The 26,956-nt window shown below is 32.3% G+C and overlaps 1 protein-coding gene across 1 annotated transcript; it reads right to left on the bottom strand.

The window, feature by feature from the left end:
• Positions 1-652: 652 nt before the first annotated feature.
• LOC130440524 (uncharacterized) lies at positions 653-25,994 on the bottom strand. The gene is made up of 14 exons (XM_056773760.1): positions 25,579-25,994; positions 23,853-24,734; positions 22,370-22,628; positions 18,727-20,497; positions 15,436-16,134; positions 14,471-14,788; positions 11,335-11,735; positions 8,244-8,480; positions 6,899-7,097; positions 4,300-4,547; positions 3,981-4,176; positions 2,463-2,716; positions 1,715-2,155; positions 653-1,635 (listed from the first exon to the last, which is right to left on the bottom strand). Exons 1-14 carry the CDS (start codon positions 25,641-25,643, stop codon positions 1,417-1,419), a joined length of 6,189 nt encoding a protein of 2,062 aa, XP_056629738.1. The 5' UTR covers positions 25,644-25,994; the 3' UTR covers positions 653-1,416.
• Positions 25,995-26,956: the final 962 nt, after the last annotated feature.

The raw sequence follows: 26,956 nt of genomic DNA, 5'->3' as shown, positions 1-26,956 counted from the left end.
GCAGTCTCAGAAGAACTCGGGGAACGGTTCCATTGAGACATCGCTAATATGGAGAAGATATTTTAGGGAAGTGGAATGCAAGAATATCATCAAGGTATAAAAGGAAAGAATGGTGGGTGATGGAAAAAAATTTTAATTTTGGTTCAGGACGTCATTTTGCATAAGAATCGAGAAAAATGAAGTGTCTTGATTAATTTTTTGCAAATTAGTATATTTAGACTATATAATGTCTTTGTGGTTTCGAATTATATCAATAGATCTTGTAAGATATCAAGGGTCCAAGTAGGAGTTGTACTCAAGAAACATTGTTCTCATCACAAGCGTCCAACTGAGAGGGACTGCAGGTAGATGTAGTACAATTTTACGTTTGTTGGCAAATTTTAGAGTTAATTCGAAAAAAGTTTTCAAAAAATGCGCTTACTTAATTTTCCGAAATTATCAAGAAGAATAATACACCTCTATACGATAAGAAACAACATTTCGGATCATGAAATGGATGGGAGCATACCAGATCATTCCATTGCATTCCAGACTAAACTGGATGGTTATGGATGTTATGCCATATTCTAGAACATTGTACTTGATTTTTAAATTGATTTTTTCGTGTGTTCATTGTACCAACATCTAATTTTGGAATTAAAAAAACACAGTACAATAAATAATCATTATATTGAGAAAAATGTACATATTAGAACATATATCACATTAAATTTTATAATCTAGTAATTCAATTAACATTTAGATGTCCCAACACTCTAAACTTTATCGATATAAACAAAATATAGTAAATCTACAAGCCCAGCGAGAGGAAAGTACAGATCTAGATACAGATCATTACCAAGATAATATGACTTGTATCGAACAATGAAATCCTAAACTGATAAAATTAATATGCTATGATACTTTGCTATGAAAAATAAAAAAAATTATATCATATAAATAAAGATTTGAAAATAATTAGGTCATATGGCCACCGACTGTTTATGATGAAATCCATTTTGGACGTCCAATTTTTGATCACTATTTCGAGCATTGCTTATGTTATGTCACACACACACAAATCACATCACACCCAGAAGTACGAAGAAAGTACGTAGATATGATGATTACTGGTTACTGATAAAGCATCATCTATTTATGAGTGTGAAAATTCGTTTGACAATTCACCCTTTTGTAAGTTGTTTTGAGCTTAAAAGAAGTCCACTACTTAATAATAATATGAGCCATATTATATGATGAACAAAGAATATAGAAAAGTATAAGAGATAGCGCAAAAGAAGAAATAAGATAAATGTTGTAAGAATAAGAATGTAAGTGAATTAGTCATGTGGTTGGAAGCAGAGGGAAGAAACTAAGTCCTACCCTTAATTTTATATATTATCTTCTGATGAAATACATCAAATGATTGAATATAATTTACTTTCCAAGAAGAGTGGGTAGTCCACTAAATTTATTCGAAATTTTTTTCTGTAGTCTATTTTCCAAATTGGTTTTTGTTCTTTCCGGTAAAGCTTCCAATTCTTCATCGTCATAAGTAAACATAAACTTGCAGAGACTAATATCTAATGTTTTCTTGTCTATCATATCCCTCGCATGATCCAAACAATAAGTGATACCTTCCACGGTATTGAAAATCTGAAAATGTTATAAAACGAAATTGTGAGTTCAGAGTGTGTGAGAATGTGATAAGATCATCAGAACACTCTATACATACCATTGACAAAAATAAGCTGCTCCCACAAATTTCACATTCATAATCCCCTTCTTCTCCCTGAAATTTCTTTTTTTTTCCTCGATTAATTTCAGGTATCGGTAGTCTTTCTCTAATAGCTTCTCCAAAACTATACAAATGTTTCCTTCTATCGATTTCTTTGTTGCATAATTCTTGTAGTAGAGGTATGACTTGTCTAATAATTTCAATGCTGCATTTTGAATCATTAGCAACATTTATAACAAGTCTTTCAAATGAGAACATTGCAGGTTCGTTACTCTGTTTTAAAGCGTTAAACAGATGGTTTGCCGTTTTTAACCAGTAAATTGGGGCGAAATAAACGCTTTCGGAGACTACATAACCGGTACTTATACTTGATGTAAAAGCTTTGGGAAATACCACAATAAATTGTCCTGGTTCTTGAACAGTATGACATAGAGATACCTGTAAAATAAAAGTTTATTTGAACAAAACAAGCTTATAATTTATAAAAATTGTTCATTATATGAAATAAATATACCACAGGAATCTCTCTGGGAAACCACCTTTTTCCAAAATCAATCATTTTTCAGCGAATAAAAATTGGGAGTTAATGCAGTCTCTATATTTTTAATCTTAAAAAGTGGTTGGCCGACTGAAACGGGAAAGGCAACAGTAGATCGAGAAGGTTGCAGTGGAATAGGCCACGAGCCACCCCACCGAGAAACCCATCTTTCTATGTAACTTAACTATAAATATTTGTGAAACATACCTGATTTTCAACTAACAGATTTGGTGGCACCATGACTGTATCTGACGGTAACCACAATTCTTTGTCCTTGACGTAGCTAGGAGTTAATTTGCTTAATGCATTATGGAATTGTTCGCCCATAGAATTCGGTATACCATACCATATTTTACTCCCGCCTGTATGAAGATATTCTATCCATGGCAAACCATGTGGATCTCGATACCAACAGCATGCGCTAAATATCATGCCCACGTGAAGGGTAGGTACTGTCACTCCTGTCAAAGTAACATAATAATAATTAGATGAAATTTCATATAAATAATACAACAAAAATATATCCATCCAATACCTCTAATATATTTAAAGATTTTTTTAATCTCAGTGGTAGGCAGTGATCTTGAGATAAACATACTTAAATGTTAGAAAAAATTTATCTACGATTGTTTTATAATGCACCTATTTTAGGTCAATTTGTTCAAACTTATTAATACCCATTAATCACGCTAGCGATTAATGAATCCATTAATCACTGCTGTCAGATGCTTCCTTGATTTTTAGTTATATTAAATTGCTTTGCTACAAGAGTTTCGAAATTCTATCATGTGAACCAAATATTCTCAGTTCAGTTCTGAACAAATTATGCATAGATTTATCAGTGTTTTGATATTTTGTATTGAATGAATGTAGAAAATGAAAATCACGTTTTTTTTAACATCACCAAAAATTAGACAAGCTACTGAAGTTGCCTCATTAATTTTATTGCTGTAAAAGTCATACAAAGTTTATAATACAGCCAATGCTTTTTTTGGAGTGTCGAAATGAAAAGAAAACCACTTCATTCGAATCGACTTTGTTAGTATACTTTCCTGAATTATCGGCAAAATATAAATCTTCAACACTATGGACCTCTGATTGAATATTTACTTTACATCAAGGTATAAATTAAGAAAATTACAAAACACTACGAAAATCAGAAGGTTCTCATTCTAAAAAAGGGAAAACTTTTTCTAAGGAAGATATCAATAACAAAGGTAAGATATTAAATAAACCCTTCACATAGATATTTTACTATATTCTTCATTGAAAGGTTGCTTTAATAATGGGTGTAATGGGTGCATGGAGAAATAATGAGTTGTGGTTGAGTTGTTTTGGTTAGTGAACCGTATTTTTATGTTTTTTGCTTTATTGATATTATGATAGATTTAGTTATGAGAAAACCTGAACGAATGTGTTTTTCTATACTTAATCATAAATTTTATATATTTGTTATGACAATTTTATGAATTTATGGTGCGAGCAATGGAAAACATCATTAAATCAAGTCATATTGCCACTAATCACACGGCGGCCACTTGGTCAACTTAATTTTTTCTATTTAAATGAAAAAATTTGTTGTCAAATGAACATGATTTAAAAGCGAAGTTTCAGTCAAAGAACATTGAATGCTAACTTTTGCACCTCCTGTTATAACAAAAACATGTTCAACCTTTTCTTTTCATATTTAGACCTCCATTTTGAGCAGATGGTTACAACACTTACCCATAACAGGTCCCAAACATCTAAGAACGGAACCACTATTATTAGTGAGAACTTTGAGATTCCATGGATGTTTAGCAAATGGACTATTTTTTGATACAGCAAATCCATAACCCCAGTTTCCGCAGTCTATCGATCCTGAATGAACACAAATGTGATTCTGTCTCATTGTCACGTATTTCCAATATTCTTGTTCAACCTAAAATATCAAAATCATGTGAAATTGTGAACTATTGTAAATATATAAAATATTTTAATTGTAAAAATTCATCCTACAATTTTAATTGGCAATTGATTTTATGATTAATATCCTGAATATTACCTCTTGTGGTGATGGTTCACTAGTTTTGAAATACATACTCATCGTATTTCTGGCTATTCTGAAAAATGCGTTTAAAGCCATGTTTCGACCCTTTGTAATACACTCTTCAGAATCGTTCTCTTCCATATCGAATTCTGTTGTAGATGTATTTTCGTCATTTAATTTCTGATTCTGTGCTTTTGATAATAATCTTGATTCTTTTTTAGCCCATTCGGTTTCTACTTCATTGAAAAGTTTCTCTCTTTCGGCTAAAAATATCACAAAAAATTAAATAATAGAGATCACTAATGCTAAGAATTGATTGGCCTAGTCAGTCCCAATAATTATCTGGTTGGCTTATTTGCAGTCGCCTTAGGCGTACTGGGTCAAAATCTGGGATTTTCCTCTATTTGTCAATAAAAAATTGCAGTTGCAGGGGATGTGTATCATTCAGTGGCTTTATCTGTATTGTATCTATGATAGCAGACTTTCACATACCCTATGATTGGGTCAACCAGAATTGTGACTAGGACAGTTAAACAATATTAGTTATTTACGTAACTACTTGTGAAAAGAGTGATATCGCTCTTTTCATAACGTGTTTACTTACAACGTATTATCTAATTCCGAGCTTTTATAATATTTAATAGAATATGAAAATATTATCGTGGAACCAAATGGTGTTAGGAGTATTGTTACTATGAAAGCAGGTCTTGAAGTATTGTTACTATAGAACCAAACAGCGATTTTTCTAAATAAGTTGTCACGCCTTCTGGCAGGTAGGTATACAGAGAGTAACATTAGACTGTAACCTCAAAATCTATTGTGATCCTGTATTAAAGCTACCAAAGTTCATTTACAGCTTGTTCTCCATAGTCCTTATGAACTGTACCATCTAGGCAGACTTCAAGATCAAATTCTTGCTCTTATAAATTTCCGGTAGAAAGCATTTTTTGCATTGACTTGTAAAAGCAAGGTGTTCTGTAAGGTGCTTTCTGGAGTAAGAAATTCATATTTTTATTAAGATCCATATACTTCTCATAGGAATCCACCCAGACAAAAAACTTAACTACATTGGTTGATAGGGAGAAAATCCAAAGTCTTTGAAAGCAATGTCGGAGATGATAGTCGAACGGAGCCAAATCTGGTGAATAAGGGGGGTGTTCTAGTAATTCAAACCCTAAATCACTAATTTTTTGCATGGAAATATGAGATTTGTGTGCAGGAGCGTTGTCCTGCAAAAACAAAACACCTTTGGATAGCTTTCCGCTTCTTTTCTCTTTAATTTTTTTCTCGTAGAGGGTCAGTAATGTCGAATAGTAATCTCCAGTTATTGTTCTACCCTCATCCAAAAAATCAATCACGATTACTCCATGGCAATCCTAAAAAATCAAAGCAAGAACTTTTCCAGCAGATTTTTGGACACGAAACATCTTAGGTCTTGGAGAACCAGATTGTCGCCATTCCAAAGATTGTTGCTTTGTTTCTGGATCGTTTAAATGTTCCAACATTTCTGTTTAAGAAGTCTATATCGTTTTCAAATTGAGCACAGATCGAACGCGATGCTTCTACCCTTGCACGCTTTTGGTCAACATTCAAAGATTTGGGGATCCATTTTGCACCAATTTTTCTCATGTCCTAATTGACGTGAACTATATGATGAACGCGTTCGTATGAAATATTAAGTGCTTCAGATATCCGCATCTCTCCCATTTGCAAAAACCCCGATAAGACTTAAAATGGGATTAGGTTTTGATCTAGAAATTTGTATGTCAATTTAGAGGAAATTTCGAAAACCAGTTGAGGGAGAAGGACGAAATTGAAAAACTGTTTGATACGCAAACCACAGAAGGCATGAGGAAACAAAGTATGGTTACATAATCCTTCTGCAGAAATTTTATGGAGGTTCATACCCAATAAAGAAAAGGCTAAAAATCGTTATTTCATGCTTAGGCAGGCAAGATCCATAAGAGAAAGCTGAACAGTCTATTCACTTATACATCTCAGCAAATATTGAAAACGCACAAAGGTAGAGACCTATCTTTTGAAGTGAGTCTAGACAATTTATAAACTTTGAAAATTTTAAATCGACCCACCTACGAAACCTTTGAGACCATATGCTGGAATCCAATATGAAGGAACTAGCTATCTCAGCCAGTTGAAAGGACAAATTATTGAAAATATAATGGAAGTGAACTTAGATATCAGTATCCACACGATGTTATTTTGCCCGAAGGTTTCAAAATCACATATTTGCGTAGTCCCTGATTGAACTTTAGAAATCTTCAGATTTTGATGTATAATGAGAAATAGATTTTTGACGAAATTTTTTTATAAGGGAGAATTTGTCAGTTTAATTTGATAGTTTAAGTAGGGCAACAAACAAGATCTGGAATAGTGAGTATTGAATATAAATTAGTGGTTGTGAAGTGGCACTTCACATATACATAGTATAGTAGTGAAATGTGTGAGTGAATTAAAAGTAAGAAAATATACCATTTGTCTAAATTAATCCCACCCGTCAGGCTAAATTGTAAATAAACGAGAAAGAAGCGTTAAGTATCATGATTAAAACAATGTTTGCAAAAATTCGTTTTCCAGGAGCAAGTTGATTTCTTACCTGGCGATAGTATGTCATAAGGTAGCAAATATTTGCAATATATATCATCTAATTTGGTTACACGATCTTGTGCTGATTTCGGTATTTTCATTAGATCCGAAACCTTAGGCCATTTTTTCTTTTCGATTACTTCTCTCAAACCACCTAGGCTCTGTACAGTTTGATAAAGTCTCGGCAAGTCAATTTCCATACCACCAATCTGAAAATTCAATCAAAAATTCATTGAAGCAGCAGTAGCTGAGGTGGACAAATTTTGTTTGTCTGTCACTACTCTGGGCTTGATAACATTTAAAAAGTTTTTGTTAATTATGATAAAAGAATGTAATGCATGTAGAAAGATGTGAAAACTCTATATTAGCCACCCACATGTTGACAGTTTATGTATGTAACAAATGCTCACGCTTAACTTATTATATGAGAGTTGCAACACAAATTTTGAGATATGGCAATTTGTCAAATTTGACATTGTTATCATTAAGTTTGACATTTTTAAATAACCATAAAAATGATTTTATCCAAACTCGGGATCTGAAAAGAATATTAAATAACCATAAAATGATTTTATTCAACAATACCTAAGAAATTTAAGTACAACACAATATTCATTATGGAACGCTACAAGAAATTAGATCGTCCCCAAGTTCCAAACTTGGTTAAAAAGCAATAGCGCGAAATCAGAAGCCGCAAAGCTGTTACAAAATGTTTCTTAACCTAACTCCGTAGAAACAGATTAACAGGTAATCAATATTAATCGATATTTGACCTCTCCTTACTAACTAGAACCTTCTCTCGTACAAATAATAAAACAAGTCCAAGACGCTAAATCTCCTAAAAATCAGAAAGCCTCCGGGTCATGACCTGATTTTAACCAAACTTATACAACAACTACCTAAATACGATTTACTTATTGTTCCACTTAGAAACAGATTGTAAATAAATTTGATGAATAATTAGATAAAACCACCACTACACCAACTCTCACGATTACATTGTCAGACGCGCGTTTCGATAACCAAGTTATCGTCTTCAGAGACCCAAGGTAAACAGTTGGTTATCGAAACACACAGACAGTATAATCGTGAGTGTTGGTGTAAACAATGTATTCAGTATGAATATCACCAACAGTTCTAGAACCCCCAACTTATTTATTTGTCTATCTCAATTATCTAAATTTAAGTAACAACCCTGCTATGTTACGATTACTGTAATGAAATACTTGCTTTGTGAAGTTGAACAAAATCCAGAACCGTATTTCCGTATTTTAAAAAATTCAGTTAACGATGTGAGAATATGCAACTTCAGGTGGATATTGAATATACAATAAGTAAATTTGAATTATACTTACCCAAGGGGGATGATTCAAAGCTATATTTTGAGTTTCGAGATACTTTTTAATAGCCATTAATTCTTTATAATTCGGACCCCATCGATACAGCATTTTATTAATATACTGATTATATGCTGTAAATCTCATATCATCAGTTACTTTACATTCCGGTTTAAAACTGCTCGGAGGGACGATTTTGCATATACCGAATTGTTCGGCTTTGTGTCGTATTCTTTCAATGTACTCCAAAGGATCCTGCAAATTTTTATTTAAATTAGTGAGAAAATATGGGGCGTAGATTTTAGTTCACACTGTTTAATAAATATGTAAAATGAGTATTACATACTCCTTACTACCCCAATTGCTAGAAAATATTACTGTCGGTCATTGTCTATTCACCTTTGAAGAAAAAACATGTATGATGAATCTTGTTAAAGATTTTTTTTTCAATCACATAGTGATAAACAAACAAAAAAAATATTAAAGAGAACGTTCAAAAATGTACGCTTCAAGCTAAATTACAAGCATTCGCTGATAGATTCCTGAATATGTTCGAAAGAAACTGGATTGTTGTAAATGATAAGATAGCCACTTATGATGCGATTTTGGAAGTTTTCTACATTGAATATAGTTGGATAAATTAGTAATTTTAGATATTGAACAGTCATAGGTATCACTCATGGGGTATACATTTTCCTTCGTACGATTACATTCTGTTAAAATCCAATTGTTGAACACGTTGGACGGCAAAAGTTATGTAATTATACCATAACTAGACCCATCAAGGGGTGGTCCATTGTTGACCCACTAATATAAACAGTGAGTCAATTCTACTTTTTTTAAAAAGCTCATTTAGTCCGCTCTCCATTATTAGTACAAAATGCATTGATATTATTCTTACAGCTGACTAATGATTTGATACAAAAACTAAATTTAAGATCAATCGGATTGATAAGTTGTAAGTTATGAGAAATAAAAAAAAAGTGACATTTACTCAACTTTTTTCTGGATATCATATAACACATAAGCAAAGGTAGATATTTGATTTTAGAATATTCTATTATACAATAAAGTACAATTATTAAATATGCATTGCATGAATGGCACATTCCTTAAACTATTCGGTACAACAATCGAATTTTCTTGTGTTGAAATTAGATAACATCCTTCTCGTGGTGACCCTGTTAAAAGTAAATCTAGCTGATCTAGAACGGGAGGTCAATGAACATCTCCCGAATCCAAGTTTGAAGACATCGTGGCGACGGATGAATGGCAGCAGGGTGGTTGGTGTCTCGATCGATTCCGGGTCGCATCCCACTGTATCCAGACTTTACTCCAGCATGCAGGGCTCTGCTGGAATGGACCAACCTTTCCCTATCTACTCGTGGTAACAACCATGAAAACAGAAAAAATAAAAGAAAAAGAAAAAACAGCGGGAACAAAACATACAAATAGAGAAATCCTCCACTTCTCAAGTGAGAATACTTCACTAGAAAGGGATCTCCCTCTTCTACCAAAAAGCCTACCAGAGCCAAAGTATTGGAGCACTGATCCAAAGGTAGTAGAATAATAACACTACTCCCAGCTTCAAAGAGGAAAAGGATTGAGACTGCCCCAACGCAAAATCTTGGAAAAAATGAAAGAGAAGCCGGCAAAGACACCGCCTCAAACTCTTAAGAGGGGCACTTACGCAGCTTATTCCAAAAAAATTTCTATCCGAATAACCCCCGAACTTTGATAAATACTTCAAAATTTGATAACAACTTTCTCAGACCTACACCTACGGCAGTCTGTTTCTAACCAACAAACTTTCGAAATTTGTTTTTTCGAACAATTATCAATGGCTTTGGGTTATTACTACTGAAAATAAAATGTTTTAATACAATTCTTATCCTTTTTTGAGTTATTTTCAGATAAGTATAATGAAAAGCATCATATCGTTCATTAGACGCCCAGATATGGGTTTTTTTGTGCTTGCATGACTCACACAAGAATTTGTCACGCGCGCACAGAATAATCCTTACTTCCATACTGCCAATAAAATATACTATTACATAGTTAGAGCCAAAAATAATTGTTTTTATTTACTAATCACAACCAAGCGCACTCTATTGGCAATAGTAAATTAAAGTCCAGCTAAAAAAAAATATAAAACTGCCAAATATCATGCCAAAAGACATTGTGAAAACATATAAATCCGTATTTAAATTTCATACAACCGGTAAGTAGTAAAAATTATTTAAACGTGTATTTTGTAGTTTCGATTGATATTTTCGATCCTAGAATATAAAGTTCAGAGATTGGACATTCTTAATTAATCATCCTGTAGAAGTGTGGCCATTAAATAACGAAATGTAAAATGTATGTAAATGTTTTATGTCATACTACACATGATTGCTTTAATTTCTTCTAATTATTTATTTCAATTTGTACAAATACATTTTAGTATCTTTTGTTTTTCACACTTTTTTAATCAATATCTGAAATATTTTGTATAATGAATTAATTCATTTGGACATAAATTGTTTTGATTTTTTAATAAATTTTTCTATCCTCAAATAGTTTATAGTTTTGTTACCAATGAAATTAAATTAATTTGAACACGAAACAGTAATGAATATTCTACCATTTAATGAATAGGAATGCAAAAAAAAATAAAATAATTATCACTTGCACAAGTAAAATAAACATACCCACTCATTCCCAGTATTGCATTTTTGTAACAGAGCTTATCTGTACACAGCAACTAAATCTGAAGAAATTTATATTTTTTAATTCAAATTTCATGATAACTGAATGATTTCAGTCCTTTTCAAAAAAAAGTTCTGTAGGTGTCTTCTGTTTTAAAATTAATTTTTTAAAGAAAGATAAATTTTGACGTTTCGACTTAAAGAAAAGTTCTGCATTGATAAATAAGGTATCAGTCTCGTTATTTAATAGCCATCAGAAAAAGCAAATTTCTCACATTCTGTATATTATAAAAGAGTTTATGATGTGCTATCATTTTTTTATGAAACTTTTTTGTGGTATCCGTGAAGGCAACGGATTTATTGAATTATTAATACCAAAGCAAAAAAGTATATGAAAGCTCTGGATTTTGTACATTTACCTGAAACTCTTGATCAGTTGGATGAAATATGGGGGCTTCTACCAATTTAGCCGGTTCGATTTGCTTGGGAAAATCGGAAACATAAATTGGTGAAATAAAATCGTTAGATCTACATTTAATTTTCTGCGGTTGACGTTTATACAAATTAGCACTGGAAGATGAACTAGCGCTTGGAGAACTTGGTATTTTATATTTGATTTCATCCGTATCGAGCAATTTTTCCGAACTTTTCGATTTAAACAAAGGTTTGCTCTGATTTTTTAAGAGTGTCGTTTTAGTAGTTGGTTTCTGAGGTACATAAAATTGTTTATCTTCAGTTTCTATACTAGAGTCTTGTTCATCTTTCGCCACTCCAGCTACCTTTGGTGTTTCTTGTTTTGCAGTAGGTTTTCGAAACTGATCTGAAATCAAATCAATATTACGTGAAGAGTTTAGTTTTATAATGCATGACGGTTTATGAGCTTTTACCATAATATCCCAGTGTTCATATGCCAAACATCAATTTTTTATTCCCTCCAATTACGAGAACAACTAATAAAATAATCATCTGAATTGAATCAATTGGAACAATATACCAAAAGCAATCAAAATTCGCTTTAAACGCCTCTAAATTTTAACTTTACTGGTTTTGTCTTGAAAGTTTGCTTTGCAGATTGCCCCATAAAAAGAAGTCTAAAGGATTGTGAATTGACAATTTCTGTGGCCATTCAAAAGGTCCCTAGTTATCCATTATCCTGAACATACATTATCAATATAATCATGAACATGTTTTGCGAAATAGGGATGTGCACCTTCTTGTTGAAACCAGTAGTCTCTTTCCTTAAAATTAGCAATACATTGTTTGAAAAAAAAAATAGTCAATTTTCACAAACGGCAATTTGTCTATGACTAGGTACTCCATGCCAATTTTCCCTAAAAGCATTCCTGTTTCAGAGATTGAGAAAAATAGTATTGGGACTACTAATTTATTACACATTTTTGCAACAACTATAACGCACATGAGCAATAAAAGTAACGAAATATTGAAATTTAAAGCATGAAAAATCTAGCTTCAAATGGATTCAAAACCTCTTTTAAAACCTTGGACCAGATCCGAATCAAAGCTTCATGTAATAGAGCCATTAATCAAACCTACATTTATAACAAATCTAAAAGGAAAAAATGAATTTAGCACAAGAAGGCTTTCTATAGGACATACACATAAATATTTTGTGACTTTTTCAGATCCCCCACTATATCAGCACAGCTCTAGTTCTCTCAATAAATAATTATAGTTCGCCATAAATTACTGTTGTATTTTTAACTGACTTTTCGTCCAAAACCATCTGCATTAATCAGGATTGGCCTGTTGGAATATTTTAACTTCATACAGATAAACCATTGGAGTGCCTGGATTTACCCTTTAACAAGTTAATAATTAAACGATTTCTTCTTATACGCACATAGAATAATTAACAATCCAAATTTTTATTGAGAATCTCTGAACGCATGCGCAAATATATTTTCTAACATATATATGTGTTGACATCTTCAGATAGAGGTTGGAAACTTTTCAGACAATCCTCGAATGTCAAAATATTAACCGTAGGTCAGTGGACCATAAGCAAATATTTGTACTCAATATTCTTAGCCTCGAGTTTTACGATAAACAATTATCCCACACACAAATGTATTTTGCCAGATTCATAGTTAACTAAATTGTCTCGTCTTTGCGAAGCTAAAATCAAAGAAGCTTTTGTGGGTCTCCAAATTAGACAACTTTTCCAAGATTCGATGTTTACTGACAACTTTTATGTCGTTCACGTCTAGGAATTGCTGTTAGCATAGCCATGGAATGTAACAAGTATGTACACTTCCTTCATTCGCATCCGAAATTCTTCATTGAAAATTTATAAGCAGTCTCCGATGGGATGTAACAGGTACTCTTCCTTCATTTGCACCCGAAATTTTTCCCTGAAAATTTAGAAGCAGTCTCCAATAAACACGGAGAACGGTTCCCTCGAGGTATCGCTAATATGGAGAAGGGATTTTCAGGGAAGTGGAATGCAAGCATGTTGGCGGAGTATTGCTGATTTTTCAGACGAGACAGTTGTACCTCAGGGGATAAATGGAAAGCAAACACCAAATAAGGGTACATATCTTCATTACATATAATTATTTCCAGGTAAAATAGTTCTTTTTGCCCCTTCAAATTGAATTAATGTCCATAAGTTTATTCAGGACATCATTTAATATAATCATCACCAAGAATCGTGCCAGGGCTTGATTAATTTTTTTGTAGACCAGTGTAATTTGATGCATTAATATGTAATAGTTGACCTCGTAGTAGAAAACACTTCTATACACGTCTAGGCATCGACAAAAGTATAAAGTCTATGACTGCTTGTGGTAACTCATTCTAAAAAAAATTAACATCGAGTATTAATTGGGACAGAGTCTGAAAATTGTACATCTGGTGCACATCATATGGGATTTGTGTCTGGTAACCGAGATGGCGAAGGCAAAACATGAGCGCCGGCTTCTTGAAGAAATCCCATAGGTCGTCTTATCAAGAAATGATTTGAACATTCATTTAGATAAGGTAGAAGTAAAGCCATTGTTGCCATTCTCTGCAACAGCTCAAATATTATTAATATGGTCCCCAATCGAAGGTAGCTTTAATCATGGACAATGAGAAAAGACGCTGAAGGATAAATGACTTTAGAAGTCAATGTTTAGGCATGCATTTTAAATAACAATTCAATAGGGCCAATATTTATTTCCAATAACTTAAACTGAATTTATGAGGTTTGCTAGTTAAGTTCTGAGATATGGCAACAATGAGGTGAATATGTCAAATCTGACGTTTTTGGACAGTCAAAACATCGAATTGATGGGTCATCCGGTCATCCGCAGTCTTTGTTTGGAAACCAACGATTTCTTTTTATTCCGGTAAATGAAAAATATATTGCGAGCTTAACGTTTTTCTACACCTAAAGAAACGGTTGATGCGTTAAAATCACATGCTTTGAAGGTACCTCAATCGACAATTGGTTGAAGCGCAAGCAAAAGTTTATTGATTTTGATTGATCTCGTATTAGTACTGACCCATTTAAATGTAAATAGAAGTAATGAAAGGCTAAGACGATTCACTCACTTTGTTTTGCAATTTCGTCATGTTTACCAGATTCATCCTCAGATTTTGAGGTAGCGGTACTTGAAGGTCTTCTAGATGGTCTTCTGAATGGCGTGCTGATAACATCTTCATTTTCTTCACCGAATGCATATACACTGCTCTCATTTTCAGGAGAAAATGCGTTTACGTTGGGAATGTTGTTTATTTTACTTTTACGAAATATGAGTTTTCTGTCTAGCTGTGCTTTGATACATTCCGGCATCTTAGAAATATCGGGTTTGATCATTGTACTGATTTTAGAATTTATCTTCGGATCTTTTGCATCTTCATCTGGATTATCTAAAGTACATAAGGAAGTCCATAATTTAAAATAATTGAATAGTATCACAAGTCAACAAATAACATAAAAAAGTATACATTTTTGGAAAATGCTGCTCAAAACAAAATCTAGAGGAGCATGCTACCGTTGGATTGGAAAAAGAAACGAATAATAACACATTCATACATATTTTAACATTCATAATAAAACTGTTTTCATTATTTCGGAAATGAGGAAACAAAACTCGCTTATTAATTAAACATTATTTACGTGGAAAAGTGATTGGGAAACTGAAAAAAGTTATGTAAATATTATCCTGAAAGTACTGATTTGTAATTTGTAAAATGGCTATACAAACACCAATAAATATTTCAACTGAAGGAGTATGCAATGCTTTGCATGAAATGTTCAATATAGAAAGCGGGTATAGGCCTTTTAATGGATAGACAACTGGTTTAGTTTGTAACACGTGCAGATAATGACGGATATGAGACTGCTGAAGTGTGTCACCAAGTGAAAGCCAGATGGGAAGAGTTGTATGATCGGAAAAAGCTTGAAGATGCCAACAGAAATGATAGGGAGGATTAGAAGCATTAGAAGATATAGAAAGGTGTAAAACAGATTTCGAGATATATAAAATAAAAATATTTTAATGTGATATACGTACCTAATTCTGATGACTGCTCAAGTTTTTCCGTATCGGTAGTATCTGCAACTTCCAAATTTGTTTCTGTTGGTATTCTTTCGCCAAATTTCAACATTTCGTCGTTCTCCTTTTTGATGCTGTTACCTGCTAACGCTGCATCCTTTAACCATTTTTCTATTTGTTCATTTGACATATTCACTTTTTCTTTGCCAAAGCGTCTCCCTAAATCTTTGTTCAAAAAATCTAATAAAGGCGGTGCATGAGTGCAAGCGGTTTCGCAGGTTTTTGTATTTTTAGTAGTTTTTTCATCAAACCCATGAAATATTTCCTCTTCGTCAGAAGAGGAAAACATAGGAAGATAATTTTGCGGCAATTTAGCGCATTCTCTCTTTGGCTTCGGTTCGATTCTTACACAATCTGAATCTGGTTTGTTTTGTAAATTTCTAAATTTCAAATTATCTCCTTTATTAGAGGATTTAGGTGATTTTTGATTATTGCTTCTCTTCGATTTCGGAGCATCTTTGACGATTTCTTCTGCAATTTTTCGTTGTTGGCACTTATCGCTCAGTTCATTATCAGTTTCGCTCAAATTATCAACTTTCATCGATTTCGTTTTTGAATATTTTTTACTTTTAAATTTGTTCATAGATGGTTGAATATTGACATCAGATGTGGTGGATTGGTCAGATTCACTTGAGGAGAGTTTCAGCTGCCTTGTACCTGTTAAAATAAAATATTTACTGGAGCAATTATACAAGGAAATCCCAGTTCAGTGGCATGTTGAAACTAATGCAGTGAAAGCGATAACTTCTGTTACATAATTATGATATACCATGTTAGAAGGTAACAATTATGAATATATTTTGTCCTAATATACCTTTGAGCAACTTTTTCTTTTTTCAAAGAAAATAATTGCTCATTTTGTACTTATGATACTTCTATTGATAAATTTTTCACTGCTTTTTTATAATAGTATCAAGGAAACAATCTCTCTAACCTTGATCAAATATACTAGGTTTTCATGGATAAGTAAATACGTGAATTATCCTCCATTTCAAAAAATGTTCACATCTCCAAACTATCCAATTATTAATGTAAAATTAATAGTACTAACATACAAAGTGTCAATTTGAAAATGTACCACCCTACATATTTCGACTTTTATAGAAAATTCTGAAAAATGCGCATCACTTCTTTTTGAAATAGTTTTTAGGCTGGTTTTCAACTTCAAATTATATAAACCCCCTAGTGAGGGGAGGAGGATTCACAGACTTGATAATTGGAAGATTTAAAGAGAAGAATAAATATTTCGAGATGTTAAAGAGGAGTTTGAGAGAGCCTATCACTATTTACTTGATCCGCCTCGGTAGAAGAAATTTAGAGCTGGGGTATATACCAGAGTAACCTTTGTACCAAAAACAGGAAAGAATGACACCACATATCCCAAATCCTTCAGATCAATCAGCCTCAACTTGTTTCTACTTAAAAATTCTCCATCCATGTCAATTCGCAAACCAAGCAGGCAAATCTTCTGTAGTCTGGTATGATTCACAACTGGAATTCAGAATGCTCTGACGAAAAAAGAAATTTGACAACACTCCACATGAGGCTGTCAAAAGAGGATTAGACCGGAGGAGGAATACATAGGAAAACCTCTAGATGGATAGCACAACTACTATCTACTAGAACAGCAGAAATGAAAGTAGGACAAGACATCTATTCAATTACTGCCAACAGGGGATGTCCACAAGGGGGAGTCGCGCATCCCCACTTATGTGAAGCTTAGTAGAAGACAAACTCTGATATGGGCCGACTGAACTCGGCATATCTTGATAAGGATACGCCAACGACATACTCATCCACCTAAGAGGACGCATTGGGAATACACTCTGTGACAGTCCAAAGAGGACTCAATTATACAAAAAGGTGGTGTCGATCTGTAGCGTTAAATGTCAATCCGAACAACACTTACCTAATTTCCTCCACTAGGAAAAAAACTCAACCTTAAGCCCATTAAAAGTTGAAAATAGAGTGGAAATATCTGGGACTCAATCTAGACAATAAACTTCTCTGGAATATATATGAAAAAGAGATAACCGCTTAAACCACAAAAGCCCTGATGATATGCAGAAAATTCGCAGGGAGGAGTTGTAACCCAAAGATCCTACTTTGGATATCACATATGGGGCGGTGGTTTAGGGTACTAGAACTAGGAACTCTCCACATAGGAAAGAGTGGGAGAAAAAACATCATTTCAGATGTACAGAGACAGAATCGCCAAAGAAAAACCGTAAAGACCAAACCTGGGGTGCCTCAGGATGATGCGCACTAACAAAGTTTTGCTTTGAGGAATAAATTTTCCTCAATACTAAGCTGTAAATGTAAGTGGGATCAAACCATACAAGAAATGAACAGAAGACAGAACTGGATACGAAATAGCTGATAAGCTCGCTAAAGCAGGGGCAGACAAGCCCTTCATGGGACCTGAGCCCTTCTGCAGTATCAGATACAGAACAATAGAGAATAAGCATTGGAAAAATAGTGGATAGGGGTAAAACCAACTACTGAGGCAACCTACAGGGGCTGAGACAGACAAAGGCTCTCCTTGTAAACTATAATCAAAGAAGGTCTGCTGTATCAACCTAAGTAAAAACAACCTATGTATACTAACAGGAGTCCTATCGGGTCGCTGACGCCTCTATGGACAACTGAAGACGCTAAACTTATCAGATAATGCTGTCTACAGATTTGGTTACCCATTGGACGAAATTTCTAAGAGTGGGATTAGTCAGCTGTAAACAGTAGGTTCCCCAGCATCACAGAAGGAAAAGGGGACATAATACATCCTTTCGGCTGTAGTGTACAGAACACCCCAATATGTATGTACATATATCGTTATTTAGAGAACAAACTGAAGTTAGTGTAGAGGAATTGAGATAGTTGAAGACAGTGGAAAAAATGGATAGAATGAACAACTGAGAATATAATATGATAAGAGTATTCCTCAAACATTGAATAATTAGGAGACAATATGAGGCACAAAGCCCAATAGACATTAAATCACTTAGAATAATAGCAATAAAAACTAATTGGAAAAGGATAAAAATCAGAGACAATGTAAAATTTTAGGTAAGAAATAAGAAACAAAAACTTTATAGTGATGGAGGTAGATTAACGAGAAAACTAACAGGTAGATTGAGAAATAAGAATGGATATATAAAATGAAAGGAAATGTGGCAAGAATGAAGGTAGATTGAAAGACATCAGGAAACAGAGGAGAAATTTGTACAAGAATAAGATTAAAAATCATACCTTTTGTTGTTCGCGATGAAACTCTGCTTCTGGTATTCTTCTTTTTTCTAGGTACTTTAACATTGATATGGAATGATTCATCAGAATCGTAATCATCATCTACATGGGGAAGTAGTGAATGTCTTGTTAATCTTCTGGGTTTAACATAATCGTTACTTTCTGGTATTTTTTGGTCTGATTTACGTAATCTTACTCCAACAGACTTTTCAACATCCTCAGATATTTGTAAAGGATCTGATTTTTGTAGAATTTCTGTTGTTTGAGAAATATCAGATTTTATTGATGAAATTTCTTCCGTCTCAATTGAATTTTCGATTCCCTGTTTCTTTTTAAAAGCTTTAGATGAATTCCTTTTCGGTTTAATGTTTTCTTCCATGGAAATACCATCAATGTTTTCATTTTCTCTCTTCATTACGTACATTTTTGTGTCTTTTGCGTGCGCATCTGATTGAACATGCTTTAGTTCTACTAACTTTGATTGTTTGATTTTATCTTTGGAAATTTTAACTTTCGCTTTTAGTTCTATTTCTCGTTGTTCGGTCCTTTTAACATTGGGAAGCTCGGGAAAACTATCGATTGAAATTGTATCATCGTCGTCTACTTTATCATCGTTAACTAATTTGTGACTCAATATCTCCATATAAATGGCAGCAGCTTCTTTTGTTTTTCTAGAGGGCCGTTGAGACTTTGGAGCGACGCTTTCTTCATGATCGATTATTTTTCTATTGTGGATATTGTCTTTGATATGTTTTTTGGTATCCCTTTTTGATTTTTTTGAAATCTCATTAACTTCTTGAACAAAAATTGTTTCTTTTATTATTTGTTCTTCATCTTGCGTTGATAGGATTGTTGTTACCACAACGTTTTGTTGCTCATTGATTGTTTGTTCGGGGACATCTGCTACAATTAATTTTGGATCTACTTTTAATTCAACATTTTCCTTTTGAATAGAAAGTGGATGTAACGGATCGCCTTCTTTACAATCAGCCTCTATTTTCGTTTCAATCAAGACTTTCTTTTCGACTCCTGCATCTTTTACTTCCATATCCTCTAAATCTTGAATAATTTTTGTTAATTTAACTGTGGTACCGGAAACTTCTGAGTCATTTTCTAGTAAATCTTTTTTAAAAACTTCTGTGTTTGAAGATTCCAAAATGTATTTGTTATTTTCTCGTTCATTATCTTTCCTATTTACTGCATCTTTTGGTGCTGAGATAACATCTAGCTTAATATTAATATTTTCTATCGATTCCTTTAATTTTTCATTTTCTTCGCATTTTTTTATATTTTTTTCTGATATTATTTTACTTTCATCAAGTGTAAATGTATTTTTCATTTTCTTCTCTTTACTTTTTCCATGTTCGCAGAACTCAGTTGATGTTTTTTCAATTTCTGTATCATCAACATTATTAAAATTGTCACTTTTTCTGATCGATCTTCTATTTTTCTCAGCTTTGTTGCTCTTGACAGTCACAATGTCCTTATTGCGATTTTTAGTGGAATTAATTTTTTTTCTGATTATGTTTGAAACTCTGGTGCTTCTTTTGATTTCTGTTAGATGAGGTTTTCTTTTGATATCGGTTGACTTATTAACTTCCTTTTTGATATCGACGGATCTAGTAATCCGTTTTCTATCTCCATCCAATGTCTTAGTTACTTCTTTCTTCAGATCAGTAACTCTCTTATAATCTTTTTTTATGTCTGTACTTCTATTTAATTCTTTTGCATCTAGATTCTTATTTACTGTTTGCTTGACATCTTTCTTATCCACCTGATCAAAACAAAAAAGTATTATTTTTATTTATATAAACATCAACAGTTTCTCATTTCAATCTAAGGTCTGAGTAAGGTTATTTTTTTTTGAAAAAATGGTTTTATGTACTCTTTGAGCTACTCTAATCTAATCTAACCCTTAAAAATCCCAAATACAGAAAAGAATGTGGTTTTTCACGATAGTATTTAAGTTTATCAAATGGCCCTTAATCACAATCAATTAATAATAATTGTTTTGAAACGTAGAAGGGAGAAATTGCAGAATTAAATCAATCACTCGGATTATTAAAAGTTGATTTTTTTCCAAAAATTAGGGTGTACCGAAGAGATTCCAATAACAGCTAACGCAATAAAAGATAGGATAATAAAAGCTTTCAATAATATCGACGTACAAACATTAACAAATTCATTTCAAAATAAAAGAAAACCTAACCTAACCTAACCTAACAAATTCATTTCAAAATAAAAAAAAAACCTTGCAAAGATGTAGGTAGGGACTATAAACATAAAAATTGTTTTCTAAGAGATTCCCTTGTTGAAGTCGCGACCCAAGAAATTGAGATTTAGTCTCAGGAATCTCAAAATCCCCGACGAGATCATCTAATTCCGAACGTATCATTTTATGCCCCAGGTGGTAACTCAGAGTCTTTCAAATAAATGTCTGTATCTAGAGTATAAGTTTTTAGGGACACTGGTATTGGCAAAGTCTCGTTATGAGGAACAGATCTTAGAGCTGAAGGAACATTGGGATACTAAATTGTATGCTTGTTTTTGATTTTCAAAAGTGTCATTTATATCAAAAGATTGACTAATGTTTGTAAGAACTGATAAGGAGTCCGTTATTATGATAGATTTTTTATAACCATGTAGTTCAATGAATTTCATAGCTTTGATAATTCCGATCTCTCACTTTTGCTCGAAAATGCGACAGTAGAAGTTATACAAAAGTAACAGTCCGTAATATGACAGCAAGGTCATGGGCTGGGCACAGCAAATGGCATTGATTTACGGGTACCTTTGAACCTTTTGGTCAAACTACTGTAACGAGTCGTACAGCAAACTGATGGAGCCAAAGTATTGTCCTCGTCGCCAACTTTAAAAATCGGAGAAAGAGTTGTTCGTTGCACTTTTAAAGTAAATGCCCCGTACGCATAACAGAAGCTATCGGGATTATTTTTACATTTGAGTGGCATAATTACAACAGTAAATCACTACAGGATATTAACTTCAAATCACACTTATGCACTTGTAACTTCGTCCGCGAACCTGGAGGCTTGCCATGAATATGCCCAACTATTTCTGTATATTATCATTATTGTTCTTATATAATTTGTATTTTATTGTAATATCTATATACTTTTATATAGTTACAATGTTGATATATACTTTGCTAGAAATTTTATGACCTGTTTCGAATGTTTAACGGCTAGAAGTAAAAATAAGTAGGGGAGGTCACCCACAAACGAAGGGCGATGGGGGAAAGCTGAGGTCATATTTGGATTTAAAAGGTTATTTTACTTGGATATCGTCAAGAATGGTGTCAGGACCCATTTTCATGCAGACTAGTGTAATTATTCTTCCAATTATCCATATAAAGTATTGTAAGGAGTATTATGGAAGAAAAAGGGAAAATACGAGGTAATGCATTTAAAAAAAAACTTATTCGAGTATGCTACAATTTTTGTTAAAAACTGAATGATTTCCATAATTAACTATCGTTGTCACATTTTTCCTCAAAACTTTCGATTTTGTGACTTAGCCCTTTACCCACTTAGGTCTTCAACAATTGGAATGAAAGAATGGTCGGTAATTGGGAGAATCCAAGCCAGCAATTATTTTCATATAATAATTACTTGAATATATTGCTTACCATTTTACTGTCTCTTTTAGATTTTTCGCTTTTGTTTGTTTCGACGTTTTGTTGTCGATGTTCAGCTCTCATTTTTTGTCTGAGTTTCAAAGAATTGTTCTTTCTACGAGACAATACACTTTTCTTCATGGTAGTTAATCTAAGAGACCTCGGTTTAGTTTTAATGATAGTATTGGTGCTTGGAATTAAAATTCTTTTTATCTGCTTCCTTCTTAGTTCTGATTTAGTATTACTTAAGCTTGATCTTGTGAATCTTGAGCTAAAAGTTGAAATATTCATAGTTTTATGTTTAATATTACAATGATATTTCAAGGTTAAATGTTTGATAGTGATATTAAAATTGCGAGTGAGACATCATACAATTTAAACGTCTGACAGTAACAATCAAATTGTGGGTGGGAGTAGTAGACAAAGATTGAGGATTGACAAATAAAAGACTAACTTACAGTTATAAATAATATTTAAAACTCATGTAACGTTCTGAAAAACAGAAGGAAAAGAATTCAAAGGTTACATAGCAATAATATTTATTGGTAAAGGTGAAGAAATGAATTAAAAATTCCAGATTGTTGAATGACAATGAATGGATTATATCAAGAAAAACCTATCTGGGTCTTTTTTATTTATTTTTATATTATATATATTTATATAATATTTTTTATCGTTTAATCAAGCATTGATAGCATGTCGCACTGAATTAAAGCTTTAATAGCACCTAAAAGTGGCTGAAGTAAATAATGACTTTTACTTACATTACTTTTCTCAGTAAACACATGATTTTCTAAACTTATGCTGTTTTATTTATGTTAAATCAATTGGAAATTGATTGGATAATATGAAAATAAAAAACAGATTAATTTAAATCAATTAAAGGTGCAATATCCTGTGATTAATATTTTACTTGCAGTGCGATTTCTTAACGGGAACGTATCAACATATGTATAAATTTTGAAATTCTATGATTTTAAAAATTTGCTATGTTCCCAATAAGAAACAGCTTATAATATAGCTGGCTCATATATATATATATATATATATATATATATATATATATATATACATCTAAATGTTCTTGATTTTAGGTCTCTTTTGTTTTAAAATTAGTTTTTTTTTGATAATTTTGATAATAAGAAAGATAGATTTTGACGTTTCTACTTTTCTTTAAGTCTTTTGATAAATACTTAAAGGTAACATTGATCAAAATATTAATCACAAAATGCCAATTGCTGAAATAATTATCTTTCTGCAAACTGCAGCAATACATCCCCTCTATTTCGTAATTGAGAACCAACACTTTTCATCTAAATATAAATTTTAAAACTTCATACATAATTGTATTTTTTGTATATCAAAACTTGCAAATTGCATTAAAAATTGTGTCTCCCTCACTGATGTTTAGTTTATAATTTTTTTCGACAGGTAAGTATTATGGTTAGATGAGTTATATAAAAAGTTACAAATATAAGTAAATACTTTTACTCACTTAACTGCTGAGGGGTTTGAAGTAACAATTTTTCTCTTCAATGGTTTTACTTGTTTAGATGAACTTGCTTTGTCTTGTTTCAATGTATTCTTAGACTCGACATTTTTCTTTTTAGATTCTGATTTTCTCTCTAATGGTGTTCTACTAATTTGTTTATCAAGCATTCTCCTTTTAAACGGCAATTCTTGTTGAATAAACCTGCCTCTAAAACTACGGAGACACATGCTTTGCTTTAATTTTGGTTTTAGTGTTGTTTTCAATGTTCTTGTAGTTACTTTTATGTGTTTGGTAGCCACTACTTTTGTTTTTTGAACAGTATTAGTCTTCTTTGTGATAGTTTCCGTTTTTGATACGGTATTTGTTCGAACTAACATTTTATTTGTTACTTTTTCTGATAATTTACTAATAGTTAACGCCCGAATTTTAGCCATTTTTTGTTCTTGGTATTTTCGTCGCAGCGCCTGTAATGCGAGAGCATGTCTCCTTTTTCTATCCATTTGACGGCTGATTACAACAGGATCTGCCCTTTTACGCACACCAAATGCAACAAATGGTTTCTCTGATGAAGAACCACATTTTGCAATATCGATGGGTCCATTTTTAGGTGATGTTTCACTTTTAATTTCATGAACCTGTCCATTTGTATCAACTATTGAAGCAGTATTGAAAAAATTTAAAGTGGGAGGAAGAATAGGAGTACCTCGAAAACATAAAAATGTGAGAAAATCTTCAGTATTTGGTCTTTTTATTGGAAGCAGCTCCACTGGTTCTGGTAAATTATCTGATTTCTGGTTGTCTGCTTCCAGTTCTTGTATTGGGGTGATTACTGGACTATTGACATTTGAACCCTGTGCAAACTTTCTCTGGGCATGAACTTTAGTCCTGAAAAATAAAATATCTGTAGATAAATTATCATTTCAATCACTTAATCAAAACAAAAATAAATTGGTGCTCTTTTTGAAGATTAGATTGAAATGAAATATAATAACAAGCTAAAATATTTCTTTATATACAATATTGATAACTTTTTTCTGATTATATGTGTGTAATTGTAAAAAAATATATCAATTTGTATGACATTCTTAAGGTAAACAATCACTCTATCCATTTAAATAGATTTTCAATGTACAAGAATTTTTTTAAAAAATAGAAATCCTCAAAAGACAGATTTATGCCTTTGTGGACTATTTTGCACAGAAAAATCACACCATCCATTGTTTTGTTATATATTAGAGGGAATAGGCAGCGTTTACAATGAAAACTTAGGAAGCTTAATTGTTCTCAACACTCCCCTAAATTATCATTTCATTTAAAGCACTTCAGAAAAAACCAACTTATACAAATATCTTTTAAATAATTTTAAACTATAATGAAAATTCTTCATTAAGTTCATTCATGTTAAAATTTAACATAATGTTTCAACAAAGGATCAGACCGAGTTCCAAATGTGAACTATATATACATTCATACATACTACTGAATAAATTATCATTATAAAAGCTCATCAGCTATTGAATTCATAGCATGAAATATTGGAAAATCTGTTTTTTTGCCTTTTTTGATATTGATTAACATCCATATATTTGACCGACAAAGAGTAAACAATGCTATGAAAATATTTATTTAAGTAAAAAGGAAAATTATTGCATCTACTAAAGTATAGTTTGTAATATACCTTTCATTTGAGAACAAATATTTCAATATTGTAATAAATAGTATTCCTTACCTTTTAGGGCTATCATCAAGTATAGGTGACGAGCACACATTTCTCCTCTTACGTTTCATCTTCATTGAATATAACAATAACGAAAAATATAAGAGTTAATATTCTACTATCTTACTGAAAAGTGTACAAGATATCTATTTTAAAAGGATGAAAAATCAATAAGACACTATTTTATACACAATATGCAGTATTATTAGAAGAACAGTTTATTTCTTATTTTAATTTTCCCGAAAGATCCGTTCACAATGCACAAAACTATTCGTTATTAAAACAATTATAACCTAATGCATATCTTAGAAAACACAAATGTTTGTTTTATTATTCTAATGCTAACCTAAAAGTTTTGAAGAAATAGAAGATACAAAATAATACAAGTTAAAATGAAACATAATAGATTCAAATCATCTGTCAACTTCAAAATTGTCAAGGGAATTCATCTGATCAACGGTTGTTCCATAAAACACAAATTATTTTGACGTTTCATGATTTACCAGAAGAATTATTACTGTGTCATTTTTTTTATTTAAACTGTGCTATATATTATGCTCTATTGTGCTATGGGTAGCGGAAGAGGTGATATTTATTAAATCGTCTTAGTTCTGTTATCAAACGTCAAGTTGTGACTTTTCTTAGAGGAAAAATTATTGAATTGTAACCACATGAGTAATTCCCGCGAACATTCAACATGTTCCCGATTGTTACCGTTACCGATAGGTGACAATAGCTCTATACAACCATTTTTTATGGAAACTACTTGTTTGAAAAAATATGAAAATTGAAATCGGCAATTTTATTTATAAGTTTGTACCAAATTTGTCATTTGGAATGATAAATATTAACTCTATGGGTGACATTTGCTCACAACATAGAGATGGACTTTTCGGAAACTATAACCCGGGTTTAGGTTGTTCACTTATCAGCTGATTGCGGATCGTGATCTTAACTTATGGTCGATCTATGATTCTAAATCAGAACGAGATTTAATCACAGTTTCCAAACGTCATATTCAATTTTCGCAGAAAATTTCAAATTTGAAACATGATCCACTAGAACTTTTGATTTTTAATACTTTTTTGTGCGTTGATTCTTCCATGATATTTATTTAGTTGTATAATAGATTCTAGATGATTAATTATTGTTATTGTGTAATTATCAACTATTTACACCCTCGCATAGAGTTTGCACTAGAGTTCAATATTCATAAACTATTTTTATGCTGAAATGCCTAAAAGTATAAAAACCGCAAAAACCTATCAACGGCTCTGCTCATTAGAATTAAAAGTAAATATTTTAAAGTATTTGATCGTTAACGTTAACGATATAATATATATTCAAGATCAAAATAATTCACCCATTTGAGCTAAGAATTTGATCAAGA

Source organism: Diorhabda sublineata, chromosome 1 (assembly GCF_026230105.1).
Source record: "Diorhabda sublineata isolate icDioSubl1.1 chromosome 1, icDioSubl1.1, whole genome shotgun sequence".
NCBI lineage: Eukaryota > Metazoa > Arthropoda > Insecta > Coleoptera > Chrysomelidae > Diorhabda > Diorhabda sublineata.
This window is presented reverse-complemented; position numbering and strand designations above follow the sequence as displayed.